The sequence below is a fragment of the Neovison vison genome, chromosome X (assembly GCF_020171115.1).
Source record: "Neovison vison isolate M4711 chromosome X, ASM_NN_V1, whole genome shotgun sequence".
In the NCBI taxonomy this organism is placed as follows: Eukaryota; Metazoa; Chordata; class Mammalia; order Carnivora; family Mustelidae; genus Neogale; species Neogale vison.
This window is the reverse complement of record NC_058105.1, coordinates 65337399-65364299: the sequence shown is the minus strand read 5'-3', so window position 1 is coordinate 65364299 and position 26901 is coordinate 65337399. Positions and strand designations below refer to the sequence as shown.

At 36.5% G+C, this 26901-nt stretch overlaps 1 protein-coding gene across 2 annotated transcripts in view; it reads left to right on the top strand.

Annotated features, from left to right (window-relative positions):
* The window catches only part of ATP7A (ATPase copper transporting alpha), a 170356-nt gene that overhangs the window by 104567 nt on the left and 38888 nt on the right, over positions 1 to 26901 (top strand). For both annotated transcript variants that reach the window (XM_044234332.1, XM_044234331.1), the window contains exons 5-9: positions 1041 to 1244; positions 4222 to 4385; positions 22986 to 23147; positions 25417 to 25493; positions 26087 to 26312. In XM_044234332.1, coding sequence (XP_044090267.1) covers positions 1041 to 1244; positions 4222 to 4385; positions 22986 to 23147; positions 25417 to 25493; positions 26087 to 26312 — 833 coding nt within the window. The remainder of the gene's footprint in view (positions 1 to 1040; positions 1245 to 4221; positions 4386 to 22985; positions 23148 to 25416; positions 25494 to 26086; positions 26313 to 26901) is intronic.

Genomic DNA, 26901 nt, shown 5'->3' with positions numbered 1-26901 from the left:
TATTTATTTATTTGTCAGAGAGAGAGGGAGAGAGAGTGAGCACAGGCAGACAGAGAGGCAGGCAGAGGCAGAGGGAGAAGCAGGCTCCCTGCTGAGCAACGAGCCCGATGTGGGACTCGATCCCAGGACGCTGGGATCATGACCTGAGCCGAAGGCAGCTGCTTAACCAAGACATTTTAATGTAAAAAAAATATTGTTTTAAAATTTAGAGAATATAGAAATGTCTGTAGAGAAAATGTGTTCATCTGTCATTCTATTCTTGCCTTAACCCCATTTGTCAGAAATAGCCACCATTAATATTTTGACTTCCCTGTACATGGTCTCATATATACATATACACAATTTTAAAAATTAGTATATATATATGTATATATATATACATATATGTATATATTTGGATTTTATTTGAGAGAGAGCATACATGCAAAAAAAAAGTGAGAGAGAGACAGAGAGCACATGTAGGGGGGAGGGGCAGAGGGAGAGGAAGAAACGGACTCCCTACTGAGCAGTGAGGTCACATGGGACTCAATCCCAGGACCCCGGGATCATCATCTGAGTGGAAGGCAGGTACTTAACCAACTGAGCCTCCCAGGTGCCACTACACAAAAAATTTTCAAATGACATCATACTGCAATGCTGTTTACAAATTCATTTTTGCTCTCCTTACTATATCATGAATTAGTTTAATGCCAGTATGCAAGTCATTAACATGATGATAACTATTCATTATAAAAATAAGAGCTTTCCATCAACAACCTACTCTCTATCTGGGGTTTGCAGTAGAGAAAACAGCTAGAAGAACTTGGTATAACCAAAGTTTTGTTTATTCAGTTAGTTCAGATTTTCCAGAGAACTGGGACGGGTAGTATTGAAATTTGAAATCACTTTCTGGAAAGTGTAAAAACCAGTGTTGAGAATTCTAGGTACATGCTTGTTTTAAAGGAATGGTTTGACAGTGCCTGGAGGTATGGATTGTGATAAATGACCAGGATGCAGCTGAAGAATACCTCAAATGAATCGAATCTTTCCCTCTCCACCAGATACAAATGAGCCATTTGTAATAATAGCTCAGACCTCATCGGAAATGCCGCTTTTGACCTCAACAAATGAATTTTATACTAAAATGATGACACCAATTAATGACGCAGAAGCAAAGACTACATCTAAGTGTTACATACAGGTCACTGGTATGACTTGTGCTTCCTGTGTAGCAAACATTGAACGGAATTTAAGACGAGAAGAAGGTAAGACAGTCTTAGAGCCTGTTATTTTGTGTATTGATTTGAGGACTCTCTCCTTTTTGACCTCTTAGTTGTTTTATAACCATTTTTGTGGTTCTTGCTAGGGCCTTATGAAGTCCTGCATATGAGTGATGTGCAGGACAACCTTGACTTTCTGACAGCCAGTTTTTGTGTTTTGTTCCCAAGTTCCAATCTTGTTTATCTCATGATCAATAAATTTAATATCAATGAAATTTATAGGAAAATAACAGAAGGAAATGTATAAGGTTACTATTCTCTATAGACCTTGGTTGCAATCAATGTTAAGAAACATACAAATTTTCTGATAAAGCTATGCTTAAAACTAATAACCACAGTCTGTAAGTTTCAGTATTACTGTACCTGGACCAAGAACCAGACCAAAACCAAGTTTGTTTAAAATTATAGTGTTCTCTTCCAACAGTTTTATCACTGATATTTGCTTATAGCAAAAATGTTAAAAAGTTACTCAGTATCGTCTATAAATTTTAACTCTAGGTTACAAAATCCTAGAAAATTGACCGCATGCTTTTTTTATTTAGTTATGCTCAAATGTTTTACTTTATAAGTTTGCGTTCATGTTAATAGATTTAACACTGTGGTATAATAGATTTGTTAACCATGTAGTTATGCCGTTATGTTTAATGAGACTGAAATCATAGGATTGGTACTAGCCCCAATGTCTTAAATAATACATGCCCTTGGTCACAAGGGCCAAATAGGTAAGATTAGTATCATCTTATTCCCTCTTTTGTGGGGCAATAACTCAAAGTATATAATAATAATATAGGGCTGGGGTCCATGGGCCTTGTATATAAAGGCCTTATAACACACACATACAAACACGCCTTACCTTATATATACAGGCCAGAAAATTATAGTGAAGTGTATATTGTACAGAGCCATCTTCAGTTATTCCCTTATCTGCATTGTGTCATTTTTGCATGTCATTTCAATCTCCATTATATCTAATTAGAATGCAGTTGAGGCTGAAGCTTATATTACACTTTGAATGATTAAAAGGGGAAAGGAGGGAGGTTACAAACAAATGAAAACAAAAGAAGTTTGTAAAGTTCTTGTTTAATTTTAGAACCAGTAATTTTTTGGCAATTCAGAAATAGCCTTTTTCGTAAGATAAGCAATGCCTGTGCCAATCTTGAATCTTTTTGTAAAAAAAAATTCATTCTGCTGATTGATCCTTCCTGTTGCTTCCTACTATCCCCTTTACTACCTCTTTACCCAATTAAGAATACCATTGGCCTAGCTGGGGTTACTATATTCACTTTTAAAAAAAATTATGTAACACTCGCTGTGTCTTAGTTTAGTTTGCATTATATTTATAAAAATGAATAGAGTTTTAATTATTGTTTGAAGTAAGAGTTTAAAAAGTTAGCCATAATTTATGTAAGTATGAAACCTATTTTTGAGAGTCCAATTTTCCCTTCTATTTCTGTTTGGCTCTAGATTACATCCAAATGAAGCAAAAATATTTTTTTTTACTTTCTCTGTACCCTACTCTTATTACTGATGCTTTCCTATGAACTGGTCCTCTGAATTTTTTGGTATCCACAAAGCCCAGAATGTAATCATTTTATACAGAAAATTTAGATTATATAGGTACTTTGTTTTCTTATTAAAAACTATTATTAAGTTAATACTATTTTCTTTTCTTTTTATCCAACCATAGAGTTGACCTGTTGATCCCCATTGCCTGTCAGGTAGCCGCCAAGTGCCATAGATAACCAGAAAGAGCTGACACTTCTGCTATGCAGAATTAATTTTCTTCCTGGCAATGTCAGCAGTAGCTAGCCTAGAGAAGTAGGATGGTTATTAATAAAAGGCTTGTGCTAGAGAACAGGATGACTGTGATAAAATGAACTCCTTTGTTTAATTAACAAGTTGTATGGCACTCCCGCCCCCATGAATAAGACCACTTTATATTAGTGTGTACCAGGAAGTAAAATTTGATAATTTTAAGAAATCACTATTATTTCATTATGTTATAATGTACATGTTGGTACATCTTGGATTCTTTGCTGTAACTGCAGGATTTCCTTAAGTGCTTAAGTTCCTTTCTCTCTAGGTCTCTGTCTTATTGGTTTCTACAAATGCTTTATATTTACATGATAAGGTCTCAGCCTATTGTAATTCATAGGCCTAACTTGGATCCCGATAAAAAAAAAGAAACTGTGTTAGGCAAACTAGTAAACAATTATAAGACAAGTATGGAAATGTGAATTCTGCCTGGATATTTGGTGATAATGAATTATTTTAGGTATGATAAGGTATTATATGTACTTTTTAAAGAGAAGAGTCTATCTTTAAGTGATACGTATTTAAATATTTACATATGAAATGTTATCTGGTTTTTGCTTCAAAATAATCAAGGTAGAGTACAGGAAGTAAGAGGATAGGAATATAGATGAAACAAGAACAGCCCCAGTATTCATTTTTCAAAAAGATTTATTTATTTATTTTAGAGAGAGAGAATAAGGGGAGGGGCAAAGGGGGAGGGAGAGGATGAGAGAGAATCCTTAAGCAGACTCCTCGCTTAGCACAGAGCTCAATGTGGGGCTTGATCCCAGGACCCCCAAGATCATGACCTGAGCCAAATCAAGAGTTGATCATCTAACCTACTGAGCTCCCCAGGCACCCCCAGCCCCAGTATTATTGATAATTGTTGAAACTGGGCAATGGTTGTATCAAGTTTATTATGTTCTCTCTTTTGAGTATATATAAATCGAAAATTTCCATAATAAAAAGTTTAAGAAACTAAGGCCCCATTTCAAATAGTTTTATTTGGTTTGGGTTCAAGACTGTATAAAAGCTAACTAATAACTAATAAATAACTAGCAAATTTCTCTAGGTTCACTTTAATCCCTTTATACATGAAAAAATACTAATAACATTACTCTTTTTATAAAGGTATTATCTCAATTGCTTTTCTTATCAATGCTTTTAGGAATATATTCTGTACTTGTGGCTCTGATGGCTGGCAAGGCAGAAGTAAGGTATAATCCTGCTGTTATACAACCACCAATGATAGCTGAGTTCATCCGAGAGCTTGGATTTGGAGCCACTATGATAGAAAATGCTGATGAAGGAGATGGTGTTTTGGAACTTGTTGTAAGTAATCATTTCTGCGTGATTAATAAAATTTACAGAAAAAAACATAGGGAGGATTCAGAAAACAGTTCCAAAGTTATTTAAGGGTTGGGAAAATAAGACATAAAAGGAAAATTAAGGAAACTGGAAAATAGAAGTATAAGATATGACTTAAGCATGGAATGTAAGATAATCATCTATTAAGAACCAAAAAAGAAGATTTAGGTTTGAATAAATAAATGAAAATCAACTTTTAAAATACAGTATGATTCCTACCTAATAGCTAGAAAATAAATTTCAGATGCATTAAAGACTTAAATTTTATAGATGAAGCTATAAAACCAGGTGAAGGCGTGTTGGTTTTAAAATGGTCATTTTTGCCAATCTAGCAAATTGAGTTTTATTTTATAACTTAAACAATTAAAACAAAAAATGTAATACTGCACCAAAATTAGTTCCAGCTCAATCAAAAATTTAAATGTCAAAAAGCATGAAATCACTAGGAGAAATATTTAGAGTTCTTTCCCCCAGTACTTTATTATAAAAACTTGAGACATCAGGAAAGTCAAAAGAATCGTACAGTGGAAACCCTTATACCCACCACCTAGATTCTCCATTAACATTTTAGCATATCTCTTTTACTATACATAAGTCTGTTAATCCATTGTTGTAAATAATTTTAGACTCACAAAGTGACAAAATGAATAGAGAATTTATATGAAGCTTCTACCCAGCTTTTCCCAATAATAACATCTAACCTATCACTTAAAAAGTTGTATTAGAGTGACAATGGCCTTTCTAAGTATCATATAAAACCTATAAAGAAAAGATTGATAAATTCATATATATGAAAATTTCTTTTTGGAAGGAAAATACCATAAACAAAGTCAAAAGACAAAAATTGAATTTATTTCTTATCATAGATGAAGGTTAATTTTCTTAATATATGAAGAAGTATTTTAAATCAATAAAAAAGTACCAATAACCCAAAAGAGAAATAATAGAGGATATGAACTGACAATTCACAGAAAATCCAGAATGTCACCACTTTAAGCATATGAAAAGATGTTCACCCTCATTTGTAATAAGAATAAAGCAAATTAAAACTGCATTGAAATGCCACTTTTCACCTATTAGATTGGTAAAGATAATACACGATTTTGTTAACACCAATTGATACAGGTTCTCAACAGGGGAATTTGGCAATGTCTAACAAAAGTAAAATTGCACATACCCTTTGCTTTAAAAGTTCCACTCAAAGAAGTTATCCAACAGACATAGATGCGTATGTATGAAATCACATACTGTGTTCATTATACTATTTTTTATTATAGCAAAAAATAAGAAAAAAACTAAATGTTAATACTGGGGGCTAGATACATAAATTACAATATGTTCATATAGTATGATACTAAGCAGCTATTAAAAGAATGGGTGGGGTTTTTAAATTATTATTTATTTATTTATTTTTATATTAAAATTTTAAAAATTGTTTTTATTTTTAAATTATGGTATGTTATTCACCATACAGTACATCATTGGTTTTTGATGTAGTGTTACATGATTCATTGTTTGTGTATAACACCCAGTACTTCATGCAATACATACCCTACTTAATACCCACCACCAGGCTAACCCATCCCCCCACCACATCCCTCTAAAACCCTCAGTTTGTTGCCCAGAGTCCACAGTCTCTTATGGTTTGTCTCCCCCTCTGATTCCACCCTCGTCATTTTTCCCTTCCTTCTAACGTCCTCCATGCTATTCCTTATGTTCCACAAAGAAGTGAAACCATATAATAATTGTCTTTCTGTGCTTGACTTATTTTACTCAGCGTAATCCCCTCCAGTCCCACCCATGTTGATGTAAACAGTGGGTATTCATCCTTTCTGATGGATGAGTAAAATTCCATTATGTATATGGACCACATCCGCTTTATCCATACATCTGTTGAAGGGCATTTTGGCTCTTTCCACATTTTGGCTATTGTGGAAATTGCTGCTATGAATATTGGGGTACATATGGCCCTTCTTTTAACTACATCTTTATCTTTGGGGTAAATAGCCAGTAGGGCAATTACCAGGTCATGGATAGCTCTAAACTTTTTGAGGAATCTCCACACTGTTTTCCAAAGTGGCTGCACCAACTTGCATTCCCACCAACAGTGTAAGAGGGTTCCCCTTTCTCCACAACCTCTCCAATATTTGTTGTTTCTTGACTCGTCAATTTTTGTCATTCTATCTGGTGTAAGGTGATATTTCAGTGTGGTTTTGATTTTAATTTCCCTAAAGGCTAATGATGATGAACGTTTTTTCATGTGTCCATTAGCCACTTGTATGTCTTCTTGGAAAAGTGTCTGTTCATGTCTTCTGCCCATTTTTTGACATGATTATCTGATTTTTTGGGTGTTGAGTTTGAGAAGTTCTTTATAGATCTTGCATATCAGCCCTTTATCTGTAGTGTCATTTGCAAATATCTTTTTGCATTCTGTGGGTTGCCTCTTTGTTTTGTTGACTGTTTCCTTTGCTATGCAGAAGCTTTTGATCTTGATGAAGTCCCAAAAGTTCATTTTTGCTTTTGTTTCCCTTGCCTTTGGAAACCTGTCTTGAAAGAAGTTGCTGTGGCCAATGTCAAAGAGGTTACTGCCTATGTTCTTCTCTAGGACTTTGATGGGTTCCTGTCTCACACTGAGGTCTTTCATCCATTTAGAGTTTATCTTTGTATATGGAGTAAGTACATGGTCGAGTGTCATTCTTCTGTACATAGCAGTCCATTTTTCCCAGCACCATTTATGGAAGAGACTCTCTTTTTATCCATTGGATATTTTTTCCTGCTTTGTCAGAAATTAGTTGACCATAGAGTTGAGGGTCTATATCTGGACTCTCTATTCTGTCCCATTAGTCTATGTGTCTGTTTTTGTGCCAATACCATGCTGTCTTGGTGATCATAGCTTTGTAATATAGCTTGAAATCAGGCAATGTGATGCCCCCAGCTTTGTTTTTTTCTTTTTCAATGTTTCCTTGGTGATTCAGGGTCTTTTCTGGTTCCATACAAATTTTAGGATTGTTTGTTCCAGCACGTTGAAAAATGCCGTTGGTGTTGAAAGTATAGATTGAAAGTATAGTTTACTCTGGGCAGGATAGATATTTTAACAAGGTTATTCTTTTGATCCATGAGCATGGAATGTTTTTCCATCTTTTTGTGTCTTCTTCAATTCCTTTCGTAAGTGTTCTGTAGTTTCTAGAGTATAGATACTACACCTATTTGGCTAGGTTTATTCCAAGGTATCTTATGGTTTTTAGTGCTATTGTAAATGGAATCAATTCCCTAATTTCTCTTTCTAGAGTTACATTGTTAGTGTATAGGAGAGCAACTGATTTCTGTGCCTTGATTTTGTTTCCTGCCACATTACTGAATTGCTGTATGAGTTCTAGAAATTTAAGGGTGGAGTCTTTTGGTTTTCCACATAAAGTATCATTTCATCTGCGAAGAGAGAGTTTGACTTCTTCTTTGACAATTTGAATACCTTTTATTTTTGTTGTTGTTGTTGTCTGATTACTTTTGCTAGGACTTCTAGTACTATATTGAATAATAGTGGCGAGTGTGGACATCCTTGGCTTGTTCTTCATCTTAAGAGAAAGGCTCTCAGCTTTTCCCCGTCGAGAATGATGATCACTATGGGCTTTTCATAGTTTTTTTTTTTTTTAAATGAAAGAGGAATGTTCCCTCTATCCCTACACTCTGAAGAGTTTTAATCAGGAAAGGATGTTGTATTTTGTCAAATGCTTTTTCTGTATCCATTGAGAGGACAATATGGTTCTTCTCTCTCCTCTTATTAATGTGTTCTATCACTGATTAATTTGAAAATTTTGAACCACCCTTGCATCCCAGGGATAAATTCCATCTGGTCGTGATGGGTAATTCTGTTAATGTACTGTTGGGACCTATTAGCTAGGATCTTGTTTCCATATTCATTGGGGATATTGGTCTGTAATTCTCCTTTTTGATGTGGTCTTTGCCTGGTTTTGGGAATCAAGGTACTACTGGCCTCATAGAATGAGTCTGGAAGTTTTCCTTCTGTTTCTGTTTTTTGAAACATCTTCAGGAGAATAAATACTATTTTTTGAATGGTAGAATTCCCCAGGGAATCCATCAGGCCCTGGACTCTTGGTTTTTTGGAGTTTTTGAACGCTGCTGCAATCTCTTTATTGGTCATTGGTCTACTCAGATTGTGAATTTTTTCCTGTTTCAGTCTTGGTAATTTAAAGGTTTTCAGGAAGACGTCCATTTCCTCCAGGTTGCTTAATTTATTGATATAGAGTTATTGATAATTTATGATAATTGTTTCTATTTCCTTGGTGTTAGTCATGATCTCTCCCCTTTCATTCATAATTTTATTAATTTTGGTTCTTTCTTTTGTCTTTTGGATAAGTCTGGCCAGTGGTTTATCAATGTTATTAATTCTTTCAAAGAACCAGCTTCTAGTTTCATTGATCTGCTCTACTGTATTTCTGGTATCTATTTCATTAACCTTTGCTCTACTCTTAATAATTTCTCTGCTTGTGCATGGCTTAGGCTTCATTTGTTTTTTTGTCTCCTGTTCTTTAAGGTGTAAAGTTAGTTGGTGAATTCGGGTTTTTTCTGTTTTTTTTTTTTTTTTTTTTGAGTGAGGCTTGGATAGTTATGTATTTACCCCTTAGGACCACCTTTGCAGTATTCCATGGGTTTTGGACAGATGTGTTTTCACTCTCATTGGTTTCCATGAATTGTTTAAGTTCTTCTTTGATTTCCTGATTGACCAAAACATTCTTCAGCAGGATGGTCTTTAGCTTCCAAGTGTTTGAATTTCTTCCAAATTTTTTCTTGTGATGGAGTTCCAGTTTCAAAGCAGTGGTCTTTGAATATACAGGGAATAATATAATAATAATAATATACAGGGAATATAATTTATATATTATATTATGTTATTAATATATTAATATATAAGTGTAGTAAATTATAATTTATTAATTATTATAAATATATCAATATATAATAAATATAATATATAATATTAATAATTTACATTAATATATATTAATAGCTAATATAATAATATATAATGATTAATATAATATAATAGTTAAAATCTTAATAAAATGATATATTAATATATTATATATAATTTTATATATAATATAAAATATATAATAAACTATATTATATTATATTAATATATATTTGTATAAATAAATAATAATAATATACAGGGAATAATCTCAATTTTTTGGTATTGTTTGAGACGTTTTTGTGACCCATTATACAGTCTATTCGATGTGCGCTCAAGAAGAATAAGTATTTGTTGTTTTAGGGTGGAGTGTTCTATATATAGCTATGAGGTCCATCTGATCCAGTGTGTAATTCAAAGCTCTTGTTTCTTTGTTGATTTTTTTGCTTAGATGATCTGTCTGTTGCTGAGTTGGAGTGTTGCGGTCTCCTACTATTAATATATTATTATCAATATGTTTTTTTATTTTGGCTAATAGCTGGTTTAGGTAGTTGGCTGCTCCCATTTTGGGGCCATAGATATTTACAGTTGTTACAGCCTCTTGTTAGATAGACCCTTAAAGAATGATACTGTGTCCTTCTGTATCTCTAACTACAGTCTTTAGCTTAAAATCTAATTTGTTTAATATGAGAATTGCTACCTTAGCTTTTTTTTGGAAGTCTGTGAGCATGAAAGATGGTTCTCTATCCCTACACTTCCAGTCTGGATGTATCTTTAGGTTCAAAATCAGTCTCTTGTAGACAGCATATTGATGGGTCCTGTCTTTTTATCGAGTCTGCAACCCTCTGCCGTTTCATGGGAGCATGTATGCCATTCACATTGAGAGTGATTATTGACAGATAAGATTTTGTTGTCATCATGTTGCCTATGAAGTCCTTGTTTCTATAGATTGTCTCTAAATTTCTGTTCTATATCACTCTTGGGGTCTTTCTCCTTTTATAGACCCCCCCCCTTAATATTAAGTTCTTGCAGGGCTGGCATAGTGGTCACATATTCTTTCATTTTCTGCTGGTCCTGGATGTTATCTCTTCATCCATTCTGAATGACAGTCTTGCTGGATAAATTATTCTTGGCTGCATGTGCTTCTCCTTTAGTACCCTGAATATGTCTTGCCAGCCCTTTCTATTTTGCTAGGTCTCTGTGGACAGGCCTATCGTTACTCTGATGTTCCTCCCTCTGTAGTTAAGAAATCCCTTCCCCATCAACACTTTCAAGATTGTTTCCTTATAGCTAAGATTTGCAAATTGTACTATTATATGATGTGGTGTCAGTCTGTTCTCATTAATCTTGGGAAGGGTCCTCTCTGTCCCTTGCATGGTAATGCTTGTGTCCTTTCCCAGATTAGGGAAGTTCTCAGCTACAATTTGCTCAAATGTATCTTCTAGTTTTCTCTCTTTCTCCACCCCCTCAGGGATCCCAATAATTCTGACATTGGAACGTTTCATGGCCTCATTTATTTTCCTAATTCTGTTTTCATGGATTTTAAGGTGTTCCAGGCCTCCTTCTGTTCCTTCCTTTCTAGCAGTTTGTCTTGTAGATCACTATTTTTTCTTCTGCCTCGTTTACCCTAGCCATAGAGTATCTAGCTTAGATTCCATCTCATTCATAGCATTTTTAAGTTCGGCTTGATTAGCTCTCGTTTCTTTGCTTAGAGAATCTATGTTGCTGTTAATGGTTTTCTGCAGCCTAGCTATTGTCTTCATAACTGTTACCCTGAAGTCTATTTCTGACTTCTTGTTTATATCTATATCCATTAGGTCTAAGGGAGATTGTCTCTGGTTTTCTTTGTTGGGAGTTCTTCCTTCTAGTCATTCTGTTGAGGGATGGTTGAGGGAATGTATAGAGTCAAAAATATCAACCATAATCCAGGCAAGGTGCACCTTGGGAAAGTTCATACCGATTGGAAGCCACCACCAAGAAAACCCAGCCAAAATGAAACCCAAGAATAAGATTTATAATGTTAAGGACAAAAGTAAAAAAAGGGGGGTGAGGGAATGTGGGGGCTATAATCTCTTAATGTGGGTGAGGTAGGTGTTTCAGTTCTTCCTGGGTGTATTTTGTTCTCTTTGTTAGAGAGTACTACTTCCCAGTGTTACAGGGAAATTAAAACTGTATGTGTGTGTATATATATGTATATACATATATATATAAAGGTAGTATTGAATAGGGAAAAAAGGACTACATTGAAATATGTATGTGTGTGTGTATGTGTGTATATATATATATATATATGGAAAAGAGAAAAAAGCATATGTGAAACAGTAGAAGTTAGAAAGTTACTATGGAATATGTTGTATTAAGCATCTAGTTGAAATGTTAAGTGGGTAAAAAGGAAAAACAGAGAAGAAACATGAGAAAGAATAAAAAAGTTGTATCTAAGAAATGCACAGGGCCATGAGACAACACCCAAAGTTCAGGATACTATTTCCCCCTGGTGTTGGGGTTTTACAGTTTTATGGGGATGCTTGGGTTGTCCTCCTCTTGTTCTTCCAGCTTGTGTTCTGGGGGAGGGCCCTGCTGCATTGCTTTTCATGTAACCCTGCTTGGGTGGAGTTACCCTGCCCCCTATCAAGGGGCTGGGCTCCATGGAAACTAGTTTTTTGGGCTTTTGTTCTCCAGGGGCTTTTTGTGCCTTTTCCAAGGGTTGGAGCAAAGGAAAATGCCCATTGCTGGACCTCTGCCTGAGAAGAGAAGTCACATTCTGCTCTTCTCTGAACCCTCTAGACCACACAGTCTCCCCCTCTGTAAGCGCCACTGAAAACTGAAGCCTCCCACAGGCAGTGCTCACCCCCAGCGATCCTCTCAGTGTTTGACCCAGATGCCCGCATGTCTCTGCCCCCTGTCCCTCCAAAATGCTGAGCAATTCTGGTCTGGGTGGGTGTGGCTGGTGGCAGCAGTAATGGTGTCCCCCTCCACAGGCACAAGTCTGAGCAAGCACCCACTGGTCCTGACATTTTCCCCTTAAGCCCCTGGATTCTCTTTGAGTGCTGGTATCAGGACCTTCCCTTCCTGCAGACACCACTCTGCAAGCTATTGCTCTTCCTCAGGAGCAGGATGCTTTTGCCCTGGGGTATTGTGTTATTTTCCAGTGGCTTGCTTCTCGTGGCTCCCTCCCCATTCTGTTTATCCTCCAATATCTATCTGCACAATACCAACTCTGTCCTTTGTACCTCTTGACTGAAGAACCTCTGCCTCCACAGAGATCTTACATCTCAGGCTGATTTTGTGGGTGTTCAGACTGGCTTGTAGATATCCAGCTAAATTCAGAGGACTGGTTGAAACGGGGTTCCCCATGCCTCTGCCATCTTGAGTCGCAACCTAAAACAATTTTTATTTTTTAATTTATATAATTTTTTAAAAGAGATTTTATTTTTTTATTTGACAGAGAGAGACACAGCTAGAGAGGGAACACCAGCAGGGGGGTGGGAGAGGGAGAAGCACGCCTCCTGAGGAGCAGGGAGCCCAATGTGGGACTCAATACCAGGACTCTAGGATCACAACCTGAGCGGAAAGCAGACACTTAATGACTGAGCCACCCAGGTGCCCCAAAACAATTTTATTTTTAATTAATTTCTACACCCAACATGGAGCTCAAACCCACAACCCCAAGATCAAGAGTCATGTGTTCCACCAGCTGATCCAGGTGGGCATCTCCATTGATTTTTATTTTTTAAAGACTTTTAAAAAAAAGATTTATTTATTTATTTTAGACAGAGAGATGGGAGGAAGGGCAGGGGGCGAGGGAGAGAGTTTCTCAAGGAGACCTCATGCTGAATATAGGACCTGACTTGGGCCTCGATCTCACTACCTGGAGATCATGGTCTGGAGATCATGACCTGAGCCAAAGCCAAGAGTGGGATGCTCAGTTGACTGCCACAGGTGCCCTTATGTTTTATAGATTTCTGGAACTTAGGGGTAATCTGGGTGGCTCAGTTGGTTAAGCATCTGCCTTTCACTCAGATCATGATTCTAGGGACCTGGGATTGAGCCCCATGTCAGGCTCCCTGTTTAGCACGGAGTCTACTTCTCCCTTTCCCTCTGCTATACCTCTCCTGTACTTGTGCTCTCTCCGTCAAATAAATAAAATCTTTATAAAATAAATAAAACTTTATAGCATTATTGAAATATAATTCACATACCATAAACCTTGCCCTTAGGTGTACAATTCAGTGGTTTTTGTATATCCTCAGATTTGTGCAACTATCACCATATCGAATTTTCAGAGATTTTCATTAACCCCAAAAAAGAAATCTTTCCTGTTAGTGGTCACTCCTCATTCTCGACAGTAAGCACTTGAGTCTTCTTTATTCCCTTGGTCAGTCTAGCCCAAAGTTTGTCAATTCTGTCAGTTTTTTCAGAAAAACAGTTTTTGGTTTTGATATTCTCTATTCTTTTGTTAATTTCCACTTTAATCTTCAATTTCTTTCGTTTACCTGCTTTACGTTTAGCTTGCTCTTCTTTTCTAGTATCTTTTTTTTTCTTTTCTTGTATCTTACCAGGAAAGTTACATTATTTATTTGAGATCATTCTTATTTGTTAATATTGAACTTTACAGCTACACATTTCCCTCTAAGTACTGCTTTCATTTCAGTTATTGTACTTTGCAATTCCAGACTGTCCATTGGGCCTTTTTAATAATCTCTCTATTGATATCATTTATTTGGTGAGATAGTGTTCTCATATTTTCCTTTATTTCTTTTTTAAAAATTATTTTATTAACATATAATGTATTTGCCGTAGGGGTACAGGTCTGTGAATCATCAGTTTACACATTTCACAGCACTCACCATAGCATATACCCTCCCCAATGTCCATAACCCAACCACCCTGTCCCTACTCCCTCCTCCCACAGCAACCCTGTTTATTTCCTGAGATTAAGACTCTTTTATGGTTTGTCTCCCTCCTGATCCCATCTTGTTTATTTTTCCCTTCCCTACCCACCCCCCCCACAAGCTCCTGCCCTGCCTCTCAAATTCCTCATATCAGAGAGACCATATGATAATTTTCCTTCTCTGATTGAATTATTTCGCTCAGCATAATGCCCTCTAGCTCTATCCATGTCATTGCAGATGGCAAGATTTCATTTCTTTTTTTCAAGATTTTATTTATTTTTATTTGTCAGAGAGAAAAGAAGCAAGGGTAGCAGCAGGCAGAGAGAGAAGCAGGCTTCCCACTGAGCAAGGACACTGATGTGGGACTTGATTCTAGGACCCTGGGATCATGACCTGAGCCAAAGGCAGCCGCTGAACTGACTCAGCCATCCAGGTGTCCCAAATTGCATTTTGTTTGATGACTGCATAGTATTCCATTGTGTGTGTGTGTGTGTGTGTGTACATATATATGTATGTGTGTGTGTGTGTGTGTATACATACACACATACATCTTCTTTATCCATTCATCTGTTGATGGACATCTAGGTTCTTTCAATAGTTTGGCTATTGTGGACATTGCTGCTATAAACATTCTGGTGCATGTAGCCCTTTGGATCACTATATTTGTATCTTTAGGGTAAATACCCAGTAGTGCGATTTCTGGGTTGTAGGATCGCTCTATTTTCAACTTTTTGAGGAAACTTCATGCTGTTTTCCAGAGTGGTTGCACCAACTTGCATTCCCACCAACAGTGTAGGAGGGTTTCCCTTTCTCTGCCTCCTTGCTGACATGTTGTTTCCTGATTTGTTAATTTTAGCCATTCTGACTGGTGTGAGGTGGTATCTCATTGTAGTTTTGTTTTGTATTTCCGTGATGCCGAGTGATGTGGAGCACTTTTTCATGTGTCTGTTGGCCATCTGGATGTCTTCTTTGCAGAAATGTCTGTTCATGGCTTCTGCCCCTTTCTTGATTGGATTATTTGGTTTTTGGGTGTTGAAATTGATAAGTTCTTTATAGATTTTGGATACTAGCCCTTTATCTGATACTTAGTTTGCAAATATCTTCTCCCATTCTGTCAGTTGTCTTTTGGTTTTGTTAACTGTTTCCTTTGCTGTGCAAAAGCTTTTGGGCTTGATGAAGTCCCAATAGTTCATTTTTGCCCTTGCTTCCCTTGCCTTTGGCGATGTTCCTAGGAAGATGTTGCTGTGGCTGGGGTCGAAGAGGTTGCTGCCTGTGTTCTCCTCAAGGATTTTGATGGGTTCCTGTCTTGCATTGAGGTCTTTCATCCATTTTGAGTCTGTTTTTGTGTGTGGTGTAAGGAAGTGGTCCAGTTTCATTTTTTGCATGTGGCTGTCCAATTTTCCCAACACCATTTGTTGAGGAGACTGTCTCTTTTCCATTGGACATTCTTTTCTGCTTTGTTGAAGATTAGTTGACCATAGAGTTGAGAGTCTATTCGGGGCTCTCTATTCTGTTCCATTGATCTATATGTCTCTTTTTGTGCCAGTACCATACTGTCTTGATTACAGCTTTGTAATAGCACTTGAAGTCTGGAACTGTGATGCCACCAACTTTAGCTTTCTTTTTCAACATTCCTCTGGCTATTTGGGGTCTTTTCTGGTTCCATATAAATTTAAGAACTATTTGTTCCATTTCTTTGAAAAAAATTGATGGTATTTGGATAGGTATTGCATTAAATGTGTAGATTGCTTTAGGTAGCAGAGACATTTTCACAATATTTGTTCTTCCAATTCATGAGAATGGATCATTTTTCCATTTTTTGTGTCTCCCTCAATTTCTTTCATGAGTACTTTATAGTTTTATGAGTACAGATTCTTTGCCTCTTTGGTTAGGTTTATTCCTAGTACCGTATGGTTTTGGGTGCAATTGTAAATGGGATTGACTCCTTAATTTATCTTCTTCTGTCTTGTTGGTGTATAGAAATTCAACTGATTTCTATGCCTTGATCTTATATCCTCACACTTTACAGAATTCCTGTATGACTTCTAGCAGTTTTGGAGTGGAGTCGTTTGGGTTTTCCACATAAAGTCTCATATCATCTGCAAAGAGTGAGAATTTGAGTACTTCTTTGCTGTTTCAGATGCCTTGTATTTCTTTTTGCTGTCTGATTGCTGAGGCTAGGACTTCTAGTACTATGTTGAATAGTAGTGGTGATCGTGGACATTCCTGCTGTGTTCCTGACCTTAGAGGAAAAGCCCTCAGTTTTCCCCATTGAGGATGATATTCACTGTGGGTTTTTCATAGATGGCTTTGATAATATTGAGGTATGTACTCTCTATCCCTACACTTTGAAGTGTTTTGATCAAGAATCGATGCTGTACTCTGTCAAATGCTTTTTCAGCATCTGTTGGGTATATCATATAGTTCTTGTTCTTTCTTTCATTAATTTTATATCACATTGATTGATTTGTAGATGTAGAACCAACCTTGCAGCCTAGGAATAAATCCCACTTGGTCATGGTGAATAATCCTTTTAATGTACGGTTGGATAAATTGGCTAGTATTTTGGTGATAATTTTTGCATCTGTGTTCATGAAGGATATTGGTTTGTAATTCTCCTTTTTGATGGGGTCTTTGTCTGGTTTTGGGGTCAAGGTAATGCTGGCCTTATAAAATGAGTTTGGAAGTTTTCCTTCCATTTCTAAATTTTGGAGAAGTTTCAGGAGTATAGGTATTAATTCTTCTTTAAATGTTTTGTAGAGTTCCCCGGGGAAGCTGTCTGGCCCTGGGCTCTCATTTCTTGGGAGATTTTGGATGACTACTTCAATCTCCTTTCTGGTTATGGGTGGTTCATGTGTTCTATTTCTTCCTGATTTAGTTTTGGTTGTTTATATATCTCTAGAAATACATCCATTTCTTCCAGATTGTCAAACTTGCTTGCATATAGTTGCTCATAATATGTTCTTATAATTTGTTTGTATTTCTTTCGTGTTGGTTGTGATCTCTCCTCTTTCATTCATGATTTTAGTAATTTGGGTCCTTTCTCTCTTCTTTTTGATAATTCTGGTCAGGGGTTTATCTATCTTATTAATTCTTTCAAAGAACCAGCTCCTCATTTCTTTGATTTGTTCTACTGTTCTTTTGATTTCTATTTCATTGATTTCTTTCTTTTTTTTTCAATTTATTTGTTTTCAGAAAAACATTATTCATTATTTTTTCACCACACCCAGTGCTCCATGCAAGCCGTGCCCTCTATAATACCCACCACCTGGTACCCCAACCTCCCACCCCCCCGCCACTTCAAACCCCTCAGATTGTTTTTCAGAGTCCATAGTCTCTCATGGTTCACCTCCCCTTCCAATTTCTGCTCTGATATTTATTATTTCTCTTCTCCTGCTGGGTTTAGGCTTGATTTGCTGTTCTTTCTCCAGCTCCTTTAGGTGTAGGGTTAGGTTGTGTACTTGAGACCTTTTTTGTTTCCTGAGAAAGGCTTGTATCGCTATATACTTTCCTCTCAAGACCACCTTTGCTGTGTCCCAACGATTTTGAACGGTTTTGTTTTCATTTTCATTTGTCTTCATGAATTTTTTCAATTCTTTTAAAATTTTCTGGTTGACACATTCATTCTTTAGTAGGATACTCTTTAGCCTCCATGTATTTGAGTTCTTTCCAACTTTCCTCTTGTGATTGAGTTCTGGCTTCAGAGCATTTTGGTCTGGAAATATGCAGGGAATGATCCCAGTCTTTCGGGACCGGTTGAAACCTGATTTACGACCCAGGGTGTGATCTATTCTGGAGAATGTTCCATGTGCACTAGAGAAGAATGTGTATTCTGTTGCTTTTGGATGGAATGTTCTGAATATATATGTGATGTCCATCTGGTACACTGTGTCATTTAAAACCTTTATTTGCTTATTAATCTTTTGCTTTGATCTGTTAATTTCAGTGAGGGTAGTGTTAAAGTCCCCTACTCTTATCGTATTATTGTCAATGTGTTTCTTTGATTTTGTTATTTTTTTATTAATTTATTTATTTTCAGAAAAACAGTATTCATTATTTTTTCACCATACCCAGTGCTCCATGCAATCCGTGCCCTCTATAATACCCACCACCTGATACCCCAACCTCCCACCCTCCCGCCATTTCAAACCCCTCAGATTGTTTTTCAGAGTCCATAGTCTCTCATGATTCACCTCCCCTTCCAATTTACCCCAACTCCCTTCTCCTCTCTAGCACCCCTTGTCCTCCATGCTATTTGTTATGCTCCACAAATAACTGAAACCATATGATAATTGACTCTCTCTGCTTGACTTATTTCACTCAGCATAATCTCTTCCAGTCCCATCTTTGATTTTGTTATTAATTGGTTTATGTAGTTGGCTGCTCCCATATTAGGGGCATAGATATTTAAAGTTGTTAGACCTTCTTGTTGGACAGACCCTTTAAGTATGATATAATGTCCTTCTTTATCTCTTATTATAGTCTTTGTCTTAAAATCTAATTTATCTAATATAAGGATTGCCACCCCAGCTTTCTTTTGATGTCCGTTAGCATGGTAGATTGTTTTCCACCCCTTCACTTTAAATCTGGTGGTGTCTTTGGGTCTAAAATGAATTTCTTGTAGACAACATATCAGTGGATCTTGTTTTTTTATCCTTTCTGATATTCTGTGTCTTTTGATTGGGGCATATAGCCCATCTACATTTAGGATAACTATTGAAAGATAGGAATTTAGTGCCATTGTATTGCCTGTAAGGTGACTGTTACTGTATATTGTCTCTGTTCCTTTCTGGTCTGTTACTTTTAGGCTCTCTCTTTGCTTAGAGGATGCCTTTCAATATTTCTCATAGGGCTGGTTTGGTGTTTGCAAATTCTTTTAATTTTTGTTTGTCATGGAAGCTTTTTATCTCTCCTATTTTCAATGACAGCCTAGCTGAATATAGTATTCTCGGCTGCATAGTTTTCTCATTTAGTGCTCTGTATATATCATGCCATTCCTTTCTGGCCTTCCAGGTCTCTGTGGATAAGTCTGCTGCCAATATAATATTTTTACCATTGTATGTTAGAGACCTCTTGTCCCAAGCAGCTTTCAGGATTTTCTCTTTGTCACTGAGACTTGTACTTTTTACTATTAGATGACATGGTGTGGACCTATTTTTATTGATTTTGAGGGGGATTCTCTGTGCCTCCTGGATTTTGATGCTTGTTCCCTTGGCCATATTAGGGACATTCTCTATTATAATTTGCACCAATATACCTTCTGCCCCTCTCTCTCTTTTTCCTCTGGGATCCCAATTATTCTAATATTGTTTCTTCATATGGTATCACTTATTTCTCAAATTTTCCTTTCATTGTTCAGTAGTTGTTTGTCTCTCTTTTGCTTGTCTTCTTTATTCTCCATCATTCGGTCTTCTATATCACTAATTCTCTCTTCTGCCTCATTTATCCTAGCAGTAGGTGCCTCCATTTTTTTTATTGCACCTCATTAATAGCTTTTTTGATTTCTACTTGGTTAGATTTTAGTTCTTTATTTCTCCAGAAAGGGATTCTCTAATATCTTCCATGGCTCTTTTGAGCCGAGCTAGTACCTTGAGAATCATCATTCTGAACTCTAGTTCTGACATATTACCAATGTCCATGTTAATTAGGTCCCTAGAGTATGGTATTGCCTCTTGTTCTTTTTTCCATGGTGAGTTTTTCCACCTTCTCCTTTTATCCAGATAAAAATATATGAAGGAGAGAGTAAAATACTAAAAGAGTGCCAAAACCTCCAGAAAAATATATGCTACCCAAATCAGAAGAGACCTGAAACTGGGGGGAGAAGAAAGGGGAGAAAAATTAAAAAATAGAAATACATATATGTATTTTTATTTTATGTAAAATATTTTATTTTATGTAAAATATTATTTTTATTTAAAATTTTTATTTTATGTAAAATATTTTATTTTATGTATTTTATTTTATGTAAAAATACATATATGTATTTTTGTTTTCTTATTTATATATATATATATTAGACTGTTGAATAGAACAGGGCCACCCACTTGATTTTGGGTGTATTCTGGTCTCTTAATAAAAACTGCCTCCCAAATATTAAGGAAATAAATACTTAAGTATATACAAACATAAGGGTAAACATGATGAAGGGATGGAATATGAATATAAAGATGAAAATTTATAAAGATTCTAAAAAAGGAATTGATAAGAGAAGTTGGTTGGAAATGAAAAAAAGAGGAGAGAATGTGATCAGGCTGGATGCTAGATTTAGGGTATATTTTGATCTATTAGAAGAAATTGTATCCCAAAATTTTAAAGAAAAAAGAGCTATATGTATTCAAAAAATAATTTTAAATACAATGAAGGGATAAAATATGAGTATAACTGAAAATTTAAAAAGATTTTTTAAAAAGATATTAATAAGATAAAGTAGTTTAAAAATATTAGAAGAGGAAAGAGGAAAAGTTATAAAAAGTAGAATCAGGAAAAATAAAATAAAAAAAATTTAACTTTGCAAGACTAAAAGATCATGGGGGGAAAAGCCATGAATTCTCTCTGTTGCTTTCCCCTAGCTCTGTAGTTCCACAGTTCTCATTGAATTCGGTCTTGGCTGGATGTTCTTTTTGATCTTTTTGGGGAGGGGCCTGTTGCAGTTATTCTCAAATGTCTTTGCCTGAAGCGGAATTGCACCACCCTTGGCAGGGGCCAGGCTACGTAATCTGCTTGGGTTAGCTCTTGGAGCTTTTGTTACCTGATCACTTTTCATAAAGCTTTGGAAGATGGGAATGATGATGGCAGGCTCCCAATACCTGGCCCCAGAGGAGCCCAGAGCTCGGGCCCCCACTCTCAATGTGCCTTCTGTGAGACGCAGTCAATCCCTTCAGTCTCCCTGGTCTCCGGTCAGTCTGTGCTTACCTGCCTGTGACTGAGCATTTCTGTCTCTGGTGCATGGCCCCGTTTGGAGTTTCCAAATCCAGCAGATTCCTGTAGCATGCTCTCATGCTGCTCCTCCTGGAGGAGGAAAGAGGGGGTCTCTCTGGATCTGCCATTTGTGGTGTCCCTGCTTGAGGAGCAATGGCCCAACTATGCCTTGGGTCACTGTTTAAGGTAACCCCGAGCTGAGAGCTCACTCCTTGGCTCTGGCTCCATGTCTGTTGCCAGCTTCTCTGCTCTGATACCTGGCAGCTCTGCCACACTCAGACACCCCCAGTCTTTCTGTGGCCCCGCGGGTCCTGAGACCACACTGTCCCTCTGAGGGCTTCACCCCCACTTAGCCTCTGGAGCGACATCCCTCAGAGGAGCAGACTTCTAAAAGTTCTGATTTTGTGCTCTGCTGCTCCACCACTTGCAAGGAGCCAGCCCTTCCCCCACAGTCTATCTTCCCGTCACTTTGGATTCACTTCTCCACACATCCTACCTTCCAGAAAGTGTTTGATTTTCTGTTCCTAGAATTGCTGCTCTTCTATCTCCTGTTGAGTTTGTAGGTGTTCGGAATGGTTTGATAACTATCTAGCTGAACTCCTGGGACCTCATGCTATTTCAGTCTCCTACTCCTCCTCCATCTTGCTTCCTTTCCTCCCTTTAATTCTTTTTTTTTTCTTAAACGATTTATTTATTTTAAAGAGTGCAAGTTGGGGGAACAACCGAGGGAGGGGGAGAGAGAGAATCCTCATGTGGACTGCCTGGTGAGTGTAGAGCCTGATATGGTACTCGATCCCAGGAACCTGAGTTCATGGCCTGAGCCAAAATCGAGTCAGTCACTTAACTGAGCCACCCAGGAACCACCATCTGATTTTCTTGAATACATGCTTCCTGGATTGCCAGAATCTTTTATTTAATTTCCAAATTTCAAAAAAAGTTAGTTTTATCAGTTTTTGCCAGTTTTTTCATTGTTTTTATGGAGGAGATAATTTCAAAGGCTTTTAGTACACCATTACTTATATTCTTTCAGTAGATATTCTTGAATAAAAACTTTGTAATTTGTTATACTTCCCAGAGTCTTTAAAGGGCTGTTTTTTGAACTTTTGTTCAATTTATCATTGTTTTTGGGGAGAGGGATTTGCTGAGCTGTACACACAGTCATTCCAGAAGTGCTGCTATTCCATTTTAGAATTTTTTTAAAAAAAAAATATATATATATATATTTATTTGAGAGACAGAGATCAGAAGTAGGCAGAGAGGCAGGCAGAGAGAGAGGAAGGGAAGCAGGCTCCCTGCTGAGCAGAAAACCCAAAGCGGGGCTTGATCCCAGGACTAGGGATCGCGACCTGAGCCAAATGCAGAGGCTTTAACCCACTGAGCCACCCAGGCACCCCTCCATTTTAGAGTTTAATACTAAGCTGAACTATAACCTCACCCAAGACATAAGGCAAAATGCATTTTTAGACAAAGGTATAATACTTTTGTCATCCATTAACCTTTGATAAAAGTACTACTGAAGACCAAGAAATCTAGGGAGAAACAAGACATTGAGTACAAGAAATGATTGATCCTTTATCACTGAGTAGTGATAGAGTAGTGACAGGAAGAGAGAGACTGACTTAATTAGATCCTCTTCTATTTAACCTGTTGCAGTTGGACCATATCTTTGTTCAATGTAATTTTATACAAAAACAGCATTCTAGTGAACACATCTGAAGGATATTAATAGTACAAATAAGACCTTTTTTGTTCATCCCATGTTATAATTCATGTTTAATGGAGGAAAAATAGATTTCTGTATAACAAAACCTTTGTCTTTAACAGGTAAGAGGAATGACATGTGCCTCCTGTGTACATAAAATAGAGTCTACCCTCACAAAACACAGAGGGATCTTCTATTGCTCTGTGGCCCTGGCAACCAACAAAGCACATATTAAATATGACCCAGAAATTATTGGTCCCAGGGATATTATCCATCGAGTTGAAGTAAGTGGTAAGATTTTGGATTTCTGTGTTCTTACCTATTCAGTCAGCACTCTGTTGAATCACTTCTAGTTTGTATCAAAGACAATGAAAAAAATATGGTTCCTTTGATTATTCTCAATTAACATGTCCCAAATTTAATATGAATATGTTTACAAACTTTTTTTTTTCTTAGTCTTTGTCAGGAAGAGTTAGGCAAAGGCATATTGGCACTGTTAATCAGGAGTTGATTGAAGGTAGAATCACAAATCCTTTAAAAATATTTAGAAAATGGCAGTAAAGTACAATTATTAAAAAAGCAAGCATCATGCTAGATGCTTTATTGTACCTAGATCATAGCAAACTGTAATTTAAAAAAATTTGTGTATGGTTCACACAACGATGTTATATTAGTTTCAGGAATATAACATAGTGATTCAACAACTCAGTAGTTATGCTATGCTCACCGTAAGTGTAGCTCCCATCTTTCACCGTACAATGCTATTACAGTACCATTGTCTATATTTACCATGCTTTACCTTGTTTTCGCATGAATTAGTCATTCCATAACCAGCAGCCTGTATTTCCCACTCCCCTTCACCCGTTTTACCCATCTCCCATCTACCTCCCCTCTGGCAATCATCAGATTGTTTTCTGTATTTATAGATCTGATTCTGCTGATAAATGATGTATTTTTAAGTATGAAATTTAAAAGACCAAACCCTTTTGTCACAGACTTATCTCATGTTCTTCAGTAAATCAAGTGGTAGTACATGTGACAATGCTTTACAAGTTTTAATATGGTATACCCTTGGTGTTATAATGCTTGGAGCATATTAATATTCAGATAAGATCCTATTAATATAGATAATAATGCCATTAACATCTTTGTGAAGCTAGCATTATTGAGTATTTAGTATGAGCCAGTTACCAAGATTGCAAAGCTTCAACTCTTAATTTAATCTCACAAGAGTGCTGTTATCTTCATTTTAGAGATGATGAAACTCAGGTTCAGAGAAATTAAGGTACTTACCCAAAATCACATAACTAGTAAGTGTCATAGCTGGGATTTGAGCCTATTCTTTCTTTAAAAAAATAAGTTTTATTTATTTGTTTGAGAGAGAGAGAAAGAGAGAGAGAAAGAGAGAGAGAGAGAGAGAGCAAGCAGGAGGCAGGAGAGGGAGAAGCAGACTCCCTGGCAGTCTGACACAGGGCTCAATCCTGGGATTCTAGGATCATGACCTGACCTGAAGGCAAATGTTTAACTGACTGAGCCACCCAGGCACCCCGAGCTTATTCTTTCTGACTGTAAAATGCATGCTTGCTTTTTTTATTGTGCTGTGCTACACTGCCAACAAATAAAAGATGGCAGCATTTTCCCTAGTAGCTGAAAATAGAGAGTATGTTACTGTCTATGTGCATATGAGTCTTACTTATGTGTAGTTTTCTTTAGTACTTTGTTTTATTGGGGAAATTTGTGTTAATGTTCTTTTTCTGACAGAAGAAGAGTAGAGACTGCATCTGCAAAAAAGCCTTCAATAACATATTTAGTATGGTGCTAACTTTTTTGGCCTATTATTAAGTTTTCTAAACTTGTTCAGGGGATAGATAGATAGATGTCAAAGCTAAAATTTAATGTATGTCCATACTAGTGGGTGATGCTTGTCTAAATGTAAGATTTATGATGTTATTATTGAATTCTGTCTTTATTAAGTCATCAACACCATCAGCCTGACCAACCAACAGATTCTGCTTTTCTCTTTTCTTTTTTCCTAAAATTACTTATTAGATGCTTTAGCTTACTTTTTGGTATATTAAGAATCTGGGGTGCCTGGGTGGCTCAGTGGTTTAAGCCTCTGCCTTCGGCTCAGGTCATGATCTCGGGATCCTGGGATCGAGGCCCACATCGGGCTCTCTGCTCAGCAGGGAGCCTGCTTTCCCCTCTCTCTCTGCCTGCCTCTCTGCCTACTTGTGATCTCTGTCTGTCAAATAAATTAATAAAATCTTTTAAAAGAATCTTAGTGAGGATAGCTACACTTGAGTTAAATCATTAGTTTGAGAACAGTAGGCTAGACATTAACTAGAGTAAAGGATCTATTCATTTCTTTGTTGAAAGATTATAAACAAAAGTAATTAAGGAAAGGGAGTATATCTTCACCTTTGCAATTATCAGAGTGACTTGCTCTCAGTAATTGAGTTGAATTGTTCTTAATGACAGTACCATGTCTTAGAATTTCTCTATGTAGTAGTTTTATATTCAGTGAAATAATTGTTTTCTAATGAATTTCCTTAGAGCTTAGGTTTTGAAGCTTCTTTGGTCAAGAAGGATCGATCAGCAAGCCACCTGGACCATAAACGAGAAATAAGACAGTAAGTGCTTTTGGTGTGTCAATGAAAAACAGATTTTGACTCTTTGTTACAAATTTCTTCTAAGAGAGAGAAAGAATGAGGAAGAGGCAGAGGAAGAGGGAGAGAGAATCTTTTTTTTTTAAAGATTTTATTTATTTATTTGACAGAGAGAGATCACAGTAGACAGAGAGGCAGGCAGAGAGAAAGGAAGGGAAGCAGGCCCCCTGTTGAGCAGAGAGCCCGATGCGGGACTCGATCCCAGGACCCTGAGATCATGACCTGAGCCGAAGGCAGCGGCTTAACCCACTGAGCCACCCAGGCACCCGAGGGAGAGAGAATCTTAAGCAGGCTCCACACTCCGCACAGAGCCTGATGCAGGGCTAGATCTCATGACCCTGAGATCATGACCTGAGCCAAAATCAAGAATTGGATGTTTAACTGACTGAGCCACCCAGGTGCCCCCTTTATTACAAATTTAACATCCAGTTGACATGTCAGTTTTTATAATGTCATCCTTATATTGGGTGGAGTGGTCACAATTTGTATTTCCCTATAGTGCATAGAATCTTTAACCACCAGCTACTTACCAAAATGATGTTTCTTTTTTACCTAAGGTGGAGACGTTCCTTCCTTGTGAGCCTCTTTTTTTGTATTCCTGTAATGGGGCTGATGATATATATGATGGCTATGGATCACCATCTTACAACTCTTCACCATAATAAGAACATAAGCCAAGAAGAAATGATCAAAATTCATTCTTCTATGTTCCTGGAGCGCCAGATCTTGCCAGGACTGTCCATTATGAATTTGCTATCCTTTCTATTGTGTGTACCTGTACAGGCAAGTGAAATGTCAGCAAGTGTATATGTTAATAATGAAAAATAGCAAAATGTGACAGGCAAGGCTATTTTCAATTGCAAAACAGATTATTAGCCAGAAGTTTGATCATTTTATGCTAGATGCTTTATAAAAATAATCTTAAACTGAGCGGTTAAAGTAGATAATAAATTCTACTTAACTTCTAAAGATACTGTTTAACAACAAAGCAGAGAGAAAGAGTTCAATTCATATTTAGATATGAATTTAGCATTCATATCTGCTGCTGTATATAACTTTGTTTAAAGTTATAATTTAAAATATTTGTATTTGTATTAATATTCTATATTAAATATATTAAAATTAATTTTCCTACTATTATATTAAGTATATTTATAAATATTTTAATTAATATTTATTATATAAAATAAAATGATAATTATAATATCATAATTATAATTATATATAATATATAAAAATAAATATAAATAATATATAAAATAATATATATACTTAGTATAATTATAATATATAATTAATATTATATTATAATATATAATATATTAATATATATTAATATGATTATATGTAATTATAATTATGATATTATAAT